This window comes from Ochlerotatus camptorhynchus, unplaced genomic scaffold, assembly GCF_037179485.1.
Source record: "Ochlerotatus camptorhynchus isolate MF236.1 unplaced genomic scaffold, CSIRO-AGI_Acam_v1.1 ptg000082l, whole genome shotgun sequence".
Lineage (NCBI taxonomy): Eukaryota > Metazoa > Arthropoda > Insecta > Diptera > Culicidae > Ochlerotatus > Ochlerotatus camptorhynchus.
This window is the reverse complement of record NW_027040572.1, coordinates 3,118,663-3,131,891: the sequence shown is the minus strand read 5'-3', so window position 1 is coordinate 3,131,891 and position 13,229 is coordinate 3,118,663. Positions and strand designations below refer to the sequence as shown.

At 42.5% G+C, this 13,229-nt stretch overlaps 2 protein-coding genes across 2 annotated transcripts in view; one reads left to right on the top strand and one right to left on the bottom strand.

The window, feature by feature from the left end:
• Nucleotides 1-13,229, bottom strand: part of Uev1A (Ubiquitin-conjugating enzyme variant 1A) — a 142,044-nt gene that overhangs the window by 21,628 nt on the left and 107,187 nt on the right. The window lies entirely within an intron of this gene.
• On the top strand, nucleotides 2,382-7,845 carry dre4 (SPT16 homolog, facilitates chromatin remodeling subunit dre4). The gene is made up of 9 exons (XM_065217955.1): nucleotides 2,382-2,629; nucleotides 2,725-2,988; nucleotides 3,889-4,188; nucleotides 4,258-5,230; nucleotides 5,293-5,491; nucleotides 5,562-6,428; nucleotides 6,500-6,768; nucleotides 6,842-6,974; nucleotides 7,280-7,845. The coding sequence occupies exons 1-9, from the start codon at nucleotides 2,561-2,563 to the stop codon at nucleotides 7,515-7,517; spliced, it is 3,312 nt and encodes a 1,103-aa protein (XP_065074027.1). The 5' UTR covers nucleotides 2,382-2,560; the 3' UTR covers nucleotides 7,518-7,845.

Sequence of the window (13,229 nt, the reverse complement as noted above, 5' to 3'; positions counted from 1 at the left end):
TGTATTAATAAAAATAATGCATTTTCAAATTAAAAGTTTCCCAAAAATAGTAGTTATAACAGCAAAAATATTAAAAATAAAAGTAACCTTTTTAAATTGAAAGTTTTTCTTTTACTTTTGACTCGTGGCTTTAAAAGTACAAATTTTTAAAACAAAAGTTGTACAATTGTCAAAAATATCCCTTCAGCGATGTTTTACTGGCTGCACTGACGTCTCATATGCCGCCTTTTCTGCTAATCTGGCCGCTTTGAACATGACATCCAAATCAGAAGTTACAAAAAGAGTCATGATTATTTTGTGGGATACCAGACTTTGAACTTTTCTTCGTTGGATATTCCGAAATTATTTGCTGCTACGTAGAGACCCGCTTGGAATTGGCATTCCAAATCAAGTTCCAAATGGTAAGTACATTATTTACATTGTTATTTTATTGTATTTTTAGATTCTTTTTTATATCAACCAGGACGACGTCAACCATAATAACAAGAATCCGTCACCAGTTGGTACATTCTGATGTTGTGGCATAGGATTTAATACGTCTGTAGCGCTCCCCTAATAAAAAATAACCATAAACGAACGATAACCCAAATCATTGAACTATTCCACAAATGGTTTGGATGATACCCAGAACACGTCGTTAAGCAAATTAACCATACAATTTTTATTAGGGTCAGTGCTGGATTCATCGGATTACGAAATGTAAAACAATACCAAGCTTGTCTTGCCAGTGTCCGGATTATGTGTTCCTCGTATCGACCTTCACTTGCCGGAATATCTATCTGTGTCGCTCCATGAATCTCGTTGCATAACGCTTAATTAGTTTTAAAGAAAATTAGTAATAAACAAATATATTTTTTGAAGTTTTTACTAATTTTCAAACCCCAAATTAAATATTATTTAGAATTTAAAATGAATACAAGATGTTATTATGGTGAAAATGTGTACTTTTAATTTTAAAATTCTGTTTTTCCTATCCAAAATGTTACTTATTGTTTAAACTATATCATATTTTCAAATCAAAACTTTGTTTTGAATTGAAAAGAACCCAATTTTAATGCCATCACTGCAGTGCTTTTAATTTGACAGTAATACAATTTATTTTGAAAGTTTTAGCTTTTAAATGTAGTGAGCGGCCAACTTTTGATTTAACAATTGGCTGACTTTTGTTTTGAAAGCTAACCGCTTTCTACCAAAAAGAACCAATGCAAACTTTTAATTCTACCAATGGATTTTTTAATTCTAGCAACGATTTTTCTTTCTGTGTAGTCGTCGTGAATACTTTCAGCAAGGGTAGTGGCATCATTCATAATTTCATCCTTTTCGCTCTGACTTTTGCCGGCCGAGAAGGTTCCTCAGCTCAATGCCCTCATCCTCATCTTATTCCTCCTGTTCGTCCATATCATCGTCGGATGGAGACAGTTTCTTCGGCTGTGAAAACAAAGGGAAAGTATCTTCCAAAATACTTACCAATAATGTGATTCTGAGCCGGGTTACAGTTTCGCAGATGGGAGCAACACACACGGTTAGAAAAAAAGTACCCAAAATTAAGTTCTTTTCACTCATCTCGGCACTATAGTGCAGGAACCCAAAAGTAGGTAAAGCGGGTCAAAGTAATTTTCATTTACTTGTGTGCAGTTCGTATGGAATTTTCCACTAGCTTTTTAACCAAAAGTAAGTTAGTTGTACCCAACAGTAGGTAAATATGATTATACCCAACGTTGGGTTCCCACACTTTACTACCCCTGTTGGGTGGTTTTGCTCCTTCTTTTTTGACAACATTAGAAGGAGAAAATGAGACAAACTAGTCAAAAGTAGGTAAAAGTGAACTGGCCGTTGGGTACTTATTTCTTACCGTGCACGAACGGCAGCAGCAGAAATACACAACCAATGCTGGAAGCAACACGGTTTTGACAGTGTTTGTTTTTCCATCCAAATATGAGTAAAGTGCAATTACCCATATTTAGGTAAAGTTACTTTACTCATAATGTGAGTGAATTCTACTGATTTTTATCAGTATCATTCACCCATATTATAGGTATTGTATCAGAAACCCAAATATAGGTGAATCAACTACCTATTTATGGGTGAACTGAACTAAGCGTGTATGGGATGCAAAACTCAAAATTAAGTAAAAAGAACTTAAATTTAGGGTAATTTTTTTTCTCTGTGCGCGTTTAAAAAAATTACCACCTGGGGCTGAGTCGACTGACAGCGTGAAGCTGCCAAAAGTACGTTTTTTCGCGCGTCAAAAGTACAATTCTTTCTCGCTCACACCACCGTCGTTTGCTTTGCAAATAAAACGATCCGCTGAAATGATCTTGCTCGCTCCTTCAACCGCTTCGCGTGCTTTTTACTTCGGCTTCATTGCGATTGTCGCCGCTGCGCCGCCATATTGTTATTTTGTTTGCGGAAAGCCGCTTTGCTCGTTGCAGCGCAGTTCATTCTGTGAGATTTTTCGGCCCCATTTGTAAACCCTAGTGCTGGAATTTTGTGCCGGAGAGCAACCGGAAGTGTCCCCGCATCGAATACCGTTGGATGCGATAGTTGATCGGCCCCGAAAATGTCGAATATCGTGCTCGATAAGGATTCCTTCTACCGACGAATAAAACGCCTCTACGCCAACTGGAAGGTGAGTGATGGAGTTTGTGGTTATTTGAATCCGCTGATTTTCTTTCGACTCGTACGGATCGGAGCCAGCATCTAACCTCTATAATTGGTTTACAGGAACCGGAGTTTTCCCACGATGATTCGTTGCAGAAGGTGGATTGCATTCTGACGGCGGTCGGCGTAGATGAGGAAACCATTTACAGCAAATCCACCTCGCTGCAGACCTGGCTGCTGGGATACGAGCTGACCGATACGATTACGCTGCTGTGCGAAAAGTCCATCTTTTTCCTAACCAGCAAGAAGAAGATCGACTTTTTGAAGCAGATCGAGAAGGACGGCGAGGAGGGCATTCCGTCGGTGAAGCTGTTGGTTCGAGATAAGGTGAGGGGTATTTTTTTTCTTGAATGGGAAGGAAAGCGTTTTTGATGTACCTATCTCGCTCAACTTTTCAAATAGACCAATATACATTGATCGATACTCTTCAGCGACTCTCTCAGTCGTAAATAACTCGGCTATTTAAACGTTTCCTGTACTCTTTGTCGTATTAGATGCAAGATTGTTGCTTTGTCCATCAAACTGTGTTGAAAATATCCATCCGGAAATATCTTAACATGGTCAAGAGAAAGTCGATAAAGAGAATCGTTCAATGTAGATAGGACCGATTGAAAAGTGACGCGAGCTATCAGGTTTTGTCAGGAATGATGATGAGTTTTACGCTGGAGATCAGATGCGCAGTGTTGCCAGTAATGATGGGATGCAACTCTATGCATCGTTGCATCTAGGATGCTGGACGAAGATAACACTAATATTTAGGTTCTAAGTCACATAGATCGATTCTCTTCATCGACTTTCTCTTTCGTTAATAACTTAGGTATAGAACCATTCCTTGTCGTGTTTGTCGTATTATAAGCTAGATAATAGCGTCGATGTGGGTGCTGAAAATAGCTGGGAATGCCTTAACATGGCCGCGAGGATGTAAAGAAACAGTCGGCGAAGAGAATCTGTTAATGTTACTTAGGACCTAATGCATTGTTCAGCTTGATTTTCGTTTGTAATTAAAATTTACTGTCATGTGTGGTCATGTGCTTATGTCGTTTTCGTTTTACACAGAGAATAATTTATATGGTGTGGATATCAGATGCACCCTTGTTTTCAAACAAAATGTGTGCTAACAATGACACTTACACAAAATACACCGGTTTTACACCGCAAAACCGAAAACGACATTAGTTTCACATTTTAAACACCCCTTTACACTCGCATATCCCACTGGTTCCGCAGAACGACAAAGACAAGGCCAACTTTGAAAAGCTGCTGGAGGCGATCAAGGGATCCAAGGATGGCAAAACGTTGGGAGTCTTTTCCAAGGATAACTTCCCGGGTGAATTCTGTGAATCGTGGCGAGCCTTCATCAAGGACAAGAGCTTCGACTCGGTGGACATCAGCGTTCCAATCGGGTACATCATGTGCTCCAAGGAGGACTCCGAGGTTATCACCATCAAGAAGGCCTGCCTGGTTACGGTAGACGTATTCAACAAGTACCTCAAGGATCACATCATGGAGATTATCGATGCTGATAAGGTTGGTCGAACGTCGTGCTTTTAGGGGTGTACTTGTTCCGTAAATTATGAAATTGTTTGATTCTTTCAGAAAGTGAAACACGCCAAACTGTCGGAGGGTGTCGAGCAGGCACTGACGGACAAAAAGTACGTCTCCGGTGTGGATACCAACCAACTGGACATGTGCTACCCGGCGATTATCCAGTCGGGTGGCAATTACAGCTTGAAGTTCAGTGCATTCAGCGACAAGAACTATTTGCACTTCGGATCGATCATCTGTGCTCTGGGTGCGCGTTACAAGTCCTACTGCTCCAATGTCGTCCGAACGTTGCTGGTCAATCCGACGGAAACGATTCAAAAGCACTACACTTTTCTGCTTAATCTGGAAGAGGAACTTTTGAAGGTGATGATTCCGGGCAAGAAGCTTTCGGAGGTTTTTGACTTCGGAATGGATTATGCCAAGAAGGAGGAACCCAAGCTGGTGGATAAGCTGACTAAGACGTTTGGCTTTGCCATCGGGTTGGAGTTCCGGGAGAATTCGATGATTATCGGGCCAAAATGTGCGGCTGTGTTGAAGAAGGGCATGGTTTTCAGTTTGAATGTGGGTCTGTCCGGATTGGAGAACAAGGAAGCATCCGACAAGGAGGCGAAGGTCTATGCACTGTTCGTCGGGGATACGGTGCTGGTCAATAGTGAACCTCCGGCGAGTGTGCTGACCCAGTCCAAGAAGAAGATAAAGAACATTGGTATTTTCTTGAAGGATGACGAAGAAGAGGATGAGGAGGAGGAAGAGAAAACGGAGAAGCGTCCGGAAATGTTGGGCCGCAGTGGCAAGCGTTCGACGGTGCTGGAAAGCAAGTTGCGAAACGAGCAGAACTCCGAGGAGAAGCGTAAACTGCATCAGAGGGAGCTGGCCATCGCTCTCAACGAGAAGGCCAAGGAACGTCTAGCGAAGCAGGGAGGCGGTAAAGAAACGGAGAAGGTTCGGAAGTCGACCATTTCCTACAAGGGAGTCAACCAGATGCCTCGGGAGCCGGAAGTGAAGGAGTTGAAACTGTTTGTTGGTAAGTTACCATTGATTCTGAGTTGACGAGACCTGTGCTAAGATTGTTTGCGTCGGTTCCAGATCGCAAATACGAAACCGTCATCATGCCAATCTTCGGAGTTCCGGTTCCGTTCCACATCTCCACCATCAAGAACATCTCCCAGTCGGTAGAAGGCGACTACACCTATTTGCGTATCAATTTCTTCCATCCGGGAGCTACGATGGGTCGCAATGAAGGTGGCATGTATCCCAATCCGGATGCAACTTTCGTCAAAGAAGTGTAAGTCACTACTACTTCATATAGTTTGATCTGATCAAAACTGTTCTCTGAAACTCAATTTAAATTTTAGAACCTACCGTTCGACTAACACGAAGGAACCCGGTGAGATCGCTGCCCCGTCGTCCAACTTGAACACCGCATTCCGGTTGATCAAGGAAGTGCAGAAACGGTTTAAAACGCGCGAACAGGAAGAACGTGAAAAGGAAGATTTGGTCAAACAGGACACGCTGGTCCTCTCGCAGAACAAGGGTAATCCGAAACTCAAGGATCTCTACATCCGACCCAACATTGTCAGCAAACGTATGACTGGTTCGTTGGAAGCGCATGCCAACGGATTCCGCTACACATCCGTTCGTGGCGACAAGGTGGACATCCTGTACAACAACATCAAGAGCTCCTTCTTTCAGCCTTGCGACGGCGAAATGATCATCCTGTTGCACTTCCACCTGAGGCATGCGATTCTGTTCGGCAAAAAGAAGCATCTGGATGTTCAGTTCTACACCGAAGTCGGTGAGATCACGACCGATCTGGGCAAGCACCAGCACATGCATGATCGTGACGACTTGGCGGCGGAACAGGCCGAACGTGAACTTCGGCACAAGTTGAAAACGGCGTTCAAGAGCTTCTGCGAAAAGGTGGAAGCCATGACCAAGCAGCAGATCGAGTTCGATACACCCTTCCGGGATCTGGGTTTCCCGGGTGCCCCGTTCCGCAGTACAGTATTATTGCAACCGACTTCCGGCTCGCTGGTCAATCTGACCGAGTGGCCACCATTTGTCATTCCGCTGGAGGATGTCGAACTGGTGCACTTTGAGCGTGTCCAGTTCCACCTGCGGAACTTCGATATGGTGTTTGTGTTCAAGAACTACGCTCAGAAGATTGCGATGGTGAATGCGATCCCGATGAACATGCTGGACCACGTCAAGGAATGGTTGAAGTGAGTATGCTACGCTTTGCTTATGTGCGTTATCTTGAATTAAATCGCTTCATTTTGCTTCTCCCGTCCAGCTCGTGTGACATCCGCTATTCGGAGGGTATCCAATCGCTGAACTGGGCCAAGATCATGAAAACCATCACAGACGATCCGGACGGCTTCTTCGACAATGGTGGCTGGACGTTCCTGGATCCGGAATCGGACGGAGAAGGCGAACCCAACGACGAAACCGAAGACGAAGAGGACGATGCGTACGAACCCACGGATGACGATGATGAAGAGGAATCTGACTCGGAAGACTACTCGGAGGCTTCCGAGGACGACGATACCGTTACCGAGGATGGTAAGAGCATTGTGTAAACTACGCTTGTAAAACTATGAATACTGATCGTCGTAAACTTGTCCATTGATCGCAGATCTAGGTTCGGATGAAGAATCAGGCAAGGATTGGTCAGATCTGGAGAGGGAGGCTGCCGAAGAGGATCGGAATCGAGACAAGGATGGCTTCGTTGATGATCGACAACCGGCCAAGAAGCGTTCCCATAATAGGTAAGCTTACTACTGCTGCTCAGCAGACCCCTTTAAATGCTTGACAATCATCACTTGCTAACACTATGCATAATTCATTCACTCATGCCATACGCATGCCGTCTTCAGACGTGATCGAGGTATGCAGGAATCATCCTCGATCAAAAAGAAGCGGCCAGACGGTCACAGGTGATTTGCTTTTTTCTGCGCTTCCAAGCTCTCCGAACCATATTTTATACTTATAAAGATTTCAAAATCATCTTGATTGTTTAAAGTAAAAAGCCCACTCAACAATTTCCCCGTTTCGTTCCCTTTCTCACAATCAGCTCGTCGAAGAGTAGCAGCCGCGATAAGAACCACAAGGATAAACACAGTGACCGACACAAGGATAAGCACCGTAGCAGCGGTGGAAGCAGCAGTAAGCACAACAGTAGCAACGACAAACACAAGAGCAGCAACGACAAACACAAGAGTAGCAGCAGCAGCAGTAGTCATAAGCGTTCGCGGGACGAAAGTAAGGACAGCAGCTCGCACCATCACAAAAGCAAAAAGTCCAAGAAGTAAGCGCAGTTTCGGATCCTGCTGACCACTCCCCTATTGTGTCCTAACTGTAACTCTGTTTTAACCTGTGTTTTACTCCGGACTGATCCTGGTGTGTGCGAGAATCTTTTGCATCATCAACATCATAGACTCTCCCACACGTTTTCGTTTTCAACATACGCTTTTTGGTCTTGGACAGAAGGTATAGTTATGGCCTTCTGAAGCACTCTTTAAGAACACTGTGTAGTTGTTTCGCTAAGTTTGGTTAAACTATATGTTAAGTGTACCTTTAGAAGGCTAACTTTTTTTTCCGAATCACAAATCAAATACATTCGAATCAGTTGGTACAATAGTTCAAGAGTTTTGTTTTTCCTATTATCACCACTACCTAGGGTTTGAAAATTCGACCTCGTAACGATAACGAATAGTGAGCGAGTTGGTGCTCGATTCACCATTGTAAGGTAGAGTGTGTCAAGTGGGAACTGGTGGTCAGCTCGGGTTCTCACTGGGACGTGGACGGGACTGGTAGCATGTCACTTTTCAGTGTGCTAGGTAACTATTTTCAAGTAAGTCACTAAAAAGTATTTTTTTACACTTACGAAGAATAGTACATGAAGCGGCGCCGGTTGTGTAGTGGTAAGCGTGATTACCTCTCACCCCAGCAGGCCTGGGTTCAATCCCAGTCGGCGCCGCCGGGATGTTCTGAGGCATAACATCTCTGATCATACCTTCCTTCGAAAGGGAAGTAAAGCCGTTGGTCCCCGGTTCATGAGTTGATGGGTCGATAGGTACACTCTAAAAAATCTTCACGTTCGATTTACGTGAAATATCACGTACCTGATCTGTATTTAGAAAATCTCAAATGTTACGTGACGTTAATAACTTTGACCTGCATTACACGTCATGTCCACTAAAAATGTTGGTGAAATTGACCGTATATTCACGTAAACAGATTCAGTGTATTTGTGTTTGTGTGTTTGGGACTTCGATATTTCCGTGAAACGAGATTTGCGTGATTTTCAGGTACGCAAAAAAAATCAATATGGCGTCACCGAGCGTTGTGGAAGAACTCCTCAAAGATTCGAAATTCCTCAGCGCTTGCTGCAAATGTTTAACGGTAATTAGATTCTTTTACATTAATTTATTTATGATTATATGTAACCTTTTTCTAGTTTTATAAATTCAGACGGTGACATCATGCAAACAGGTGTTAAAAAAAAACTCATACAAGTTTCTACCTTATAATAATGAATTAGTCAATATTTTATAATTTTATGAGTAGATATAAGTATTAATCTAAACAAACACGTGAAATTTATATCTTCCCGATAAAATTGCATAATATTGGCTGCTTCTATATATACTTCCCATTATTCTCATTCAAAAATCACGTACAAACTACATGAAAAGCATTTTAACCAAAACGGAATGTCACGTAAAAGTCACCATATGTCCAGTAGTTTTAACCCTGATTTCACGTAAGCAGTACGTGAAAATCAGGCCTTATTTACCTGACTAATCACGTAGATAATTGAAGCTGAATTTTGATCGGCTATGTGCAATTCCGGTAAAAGTTACGTGAAAAATAGGGTGGACGAAAACCACCTATGTTTTCACGTCAATCGGACGTGAAGATTTTTCAGAGTGTAGGGCCAAGTATGGGAGCTGCCTCCCTGGCGTCGGTAGCATTGGTGCTCAGCACGGAAAATAAGATCGACGGAAAACAAATCAAAGAAAAAAAAAGGAGAAGAATAATACACATAGCGGAAATGGCTCTAATGTTGGCCTATGGATCTAAAATTGGGCCCATCGCTAATAATCTGCTATTTATCAATTTTATCTAGATGTATGCAGTTGTCCCACAGCTATCTACAGCAGCAGTCGATTTTTTATTTCGTTGTGAACCACACGATAGCCTATTTTCGAGACTCGCTATTATATAGTTGCTCTTTGTTCGTTGCTAGCAGTTCGGTGCCTTTTGTTGCTACGGTGAAAGATGTGTGAAGTAAAAAACAAGTTTAGCTTCAGCCATTGTGATGCCAAACCAAACATCGGAGAGATAGTAAATTTCGCCAAAGCACTCGACGCGGATCCGGCTGAAATGGAAGCTGTTTATCGCATTGGTGAGGAAAGGGGAGTCTTCATGAAGTTCAAATCAGAGGAAGCGATGCTCCATGCTCTGACATTCAATTCGGAGGATTTAATCTTCCATTATGCGAATGGAACGACGGCAAAGGTACGCATGTCGCATGCTGGTGAATTTATTCAATATGTGCGTGTGTATGACTTGCCACCAGAGGTACCCGACAACGAGCTGGATAAAGTGCTGGGAAATATGGGAAAATTAAACGCATCATCCGGGAGAAATTTGCAACTGATCTGAGTTTTGAGGTATATACAGGGATACGCGGTGTATATATGGATGTGAAGAAGGAAATCCCCACGTCATTACATTCTTCAATCGCAAAGGAAATATTTTTTATGATGGCAACAAAGATAAATGTTTTCTGTGTAAGGCGGACGGACACCGGAAGCTTTCCTGTCCCAAGCGGAAGGCTCGGAAGGAACCGGAGAAGCAACTGAAGGAAAAAGGAAAGCAAAGTGAAAGAAAACAAAACAGCAGCAGTACGTATGCTGGTGTAGTGGTGGAAGGTGCGTCGTTTGTCATTAGCGACCAGGAAACGGACACGGGGTTGGAGATGTTGAATGAAGATAACGAAATGGACGTGACTACCCCGACGACCGACGAGAGTAGCGGAGAGCATGCAACGGGAAACGATTTTCAGAAACAGCAGCAGCGATCACGATTCGGGTTCAATGAAAATGAGGAACAAATTCGGGAATGAAAGAAGTTGCGTGCGAGGGGGGCGACACATCTAAATCTCAAGTTTAGATGGTCAACAAATCTCACACTAGCGAATCAATCTTCGAACAATCTTCTTTCATTTGTCGCATCTACTTGCATTGCTCATCAATTTTTTGCAGGAAATCTTTAGAATCGTCATAAATCTTCTTTCTATCTACTCAGCGTGCGCGCAGCTAGCCACAGCAAAACACAATCTTTTTTGCATCGTAGATAGAGTCGTCCCCCTCGGTTGCGTGCACGGGAGAAGATCGCTTTGTCGCCGCTTCGATCGCCACCCTGAAAAATCATATGATAAAATATATTTGTATATATTTTTTTTTTGTATTTTGAATACCATAATTGGTATTCTACACTCAAAAAATTTATCACATATCTAATGGATGAAAACCATGTGAATTTCACATAGCTTTTATGTGATCGCATAGCTAAAAATCCCACCACAAAATCACATGAATATTATGAGGCCGATTAAATCCATATGAAAAATCATATAAAATTAACGTGATCGCATAAATGTTATGTGAAATTCAGATGAATTCCATTAATTTTGTTTATGGATGGAAATCATTTGTGTTTCCAATGGAAGCTACATGAAAACTATTTTCGGTGTATGTTACTCGGCTCCGCTAAGTTATTTTTATAACATTTGAGCCTGCCAATGGCCTGCCTAAACGAAATGAAAAAAAAATCAGGATGTATGCGTCATTGGGACGGTACTAATGGATATTTTTGGTCGCTATTGAAAATGTAGTGGATTGCTGAATTTATGTATGGGCCCAAATTAAGGGCATTTAGGCCGACATTACATCCATTTCCCCTATCGCTTGGGAAACCGACTTTCGATCCGAGACCCGGAGTGCCGAGTGTCGTCTACCATTCGACTAAGCTCGACTAAAGTCCTCTAAGTAAAAGCACAAACGAAGTTACAGACGACTAACTGGCGAAGAAATCCATTAAAATAATGTGGTTCACTGTAATAGAATTTTCTTGAGAGCTTGTGCCATCATCCACCAGATGGGTTAGTTTTTTTGTTTTGATTTGAACAAAGTTGATTTTGTGTACAATGATTCTTTGACAGTGTGCAAAGAGTGCGTATCATTTTGTCATTTTTTTATGCATTTCAGTTTTGAGTAGAGTGAATGAGATAGAACCAAAACATTCTAGTACATTTGGTGAAAATGCTAGTTCAATCTAATAGTAGTGTTGCCATGTGGTACAATCCAGTAGTAGTGGTGTTGCCATGTGGTACACTGAAAAATTGCAATAGCAGGTTAGTCACCAGAGTTTTCGAGCCGCTCCGTCTGTCACTTCGTTTGTGGTAAAAGTATAGACGTCTGTCAAAAGTAGTTCGAACCGTCAAAATGCACTGCTTTGCTCAACTGGAACAACTTTTTTCAGTTTTGTGGTGACAGTCGTCCATACCTTTACTAGAGGGCTTTAAGCTCGAAGTGATAGGAAAATGTCTGTGTATGTGTATTAGAGTGGTTCAAAATATTGATTTTGCTCCACCAAGTTCAATCGATTTCAAATCACTTCCAAGTAATTCTCCCTAAATTTGAGGTCATTTTGATGCAAACTTATACTTATACCACAAACGAAGTGACAGACGATTAACTGGCGAAGAAATCCATTAAAATAATGTGGTTCACTGTAATAGAATTTTCTTGGAAGCTTGTGCCATCATCCACCAGATGGGTTAGTTTTTTTGTTTTGATTTGAACAAAGTTGATTTTGTGTACAATGATTATTTGACAGTGTGCAAAGAGTGTATCATTTTGTCATTTTTTATGCATTTTAGTTTTGAGTAGAGTGAAAGAATTAGAACCAAAACATTCTAATACCCATTTGGTGAAAATGCTAGTACAATCCAGTAGTAGTGTTGCCATGTGGTACAATCTAGTAGTAGTGGTGTTGCCATGTGGTACACTGAAAAATTGAAATAGCAGGTTAGTCACCAAAGTTTTCGAGCCGCTCCGTCTGTCACTTCGTTTGTGCTTATACCCAGGCTTGCCAAAAGCTCCATCAAGAGTCATCAATAAGCTGAGCTCCAGCATATTTTGATGATGATAAATTTTGCTCTCACGGAGCTATACTTGATGGTCAATCTGAGAGAAGGATGCGGAGCTCGTGTACATTTAAGGTGTATTCAGATCTGAGCGATATTTCACGCGCGGAGAGAGATTTTGCGAAGGTACGAGAGGGAGAAAAGTACTAGTTGTCTCTCTCATTCCAACGCAAATTATGCTCCGCTCCGCTAATGTACGCTCAGATCTGAATTCACCTTTACTCTGCCTACCGAACTTCGTGATGCGCTGGCTCCTTGAAATTTATATGGGACTAGCTGAATGTGGTCAGTTATGGAAGTTGGCCTAAAATTGATGGAAAATTATGGTGAAAGTGTGTTTGGAGTGTGTCGAACTGTCCCAGCCAACGTCGAGGAGTCGTAACCAAGCAGATTACTGACGTTCTCCGGGAGTCCATGTTGTTCGCGTAGCTTCTGGAACTCCGGGCAGACAGGCAGACGGGGATACTGCAAATTGAACAAACCTTGCGGAAAGGTGTCCCACCGAAATTACAGGAAATTATCGCATGGCCGGTCCGGAGTCTTGAGATGATCCACTGGTCCTTGTACGTTTGGTTGTCCAGCCAGGAGCGTACGGTTTCCTTGATCTTCTTCAGGAAAGTAGTCCGCGAATGGAACCATTCCTGCTGCCAGGCTTCCATAATAGTATTCACAACACAACGCCTGACGTCTAGGAGGGGTACGTTCCTGGTGTAGCGGGGACGGGATGCACCAGATCCCGCCAGTCTGTCCGCAGCCTCGTTTTCGGGAACACCGTAGTGTCCGGGGATCCACGTAAAGACGATTG

What these genes read in the sequence shown, in the direction of transcription:
- dre4 (XM_065217955.1), top strand. Translation starts at nt 2,561, where the DNA reads ATGTCGAATATCGTGCTCGATAAGGATTCCTTCTACCGACGAATAAAA. An exon ending in AGATTATCGATGCTGATAAG is followed by an intron (nt 4,189 to 4,257) that starts GTTGGTCGAACG and finishes TGATTCTTTCAG; the next exon opens with AAAGTGAAACACGCCAAACT. An exon ending in AAGAAGCGTTCCCATAATAG is followed by an intron (nt 6,975 to 7,279) that starts GTAAGCTTACTA and finishes TCTCACAATCAG; the next exon opens with CTCGTCGAAGAGTAGCAGCC.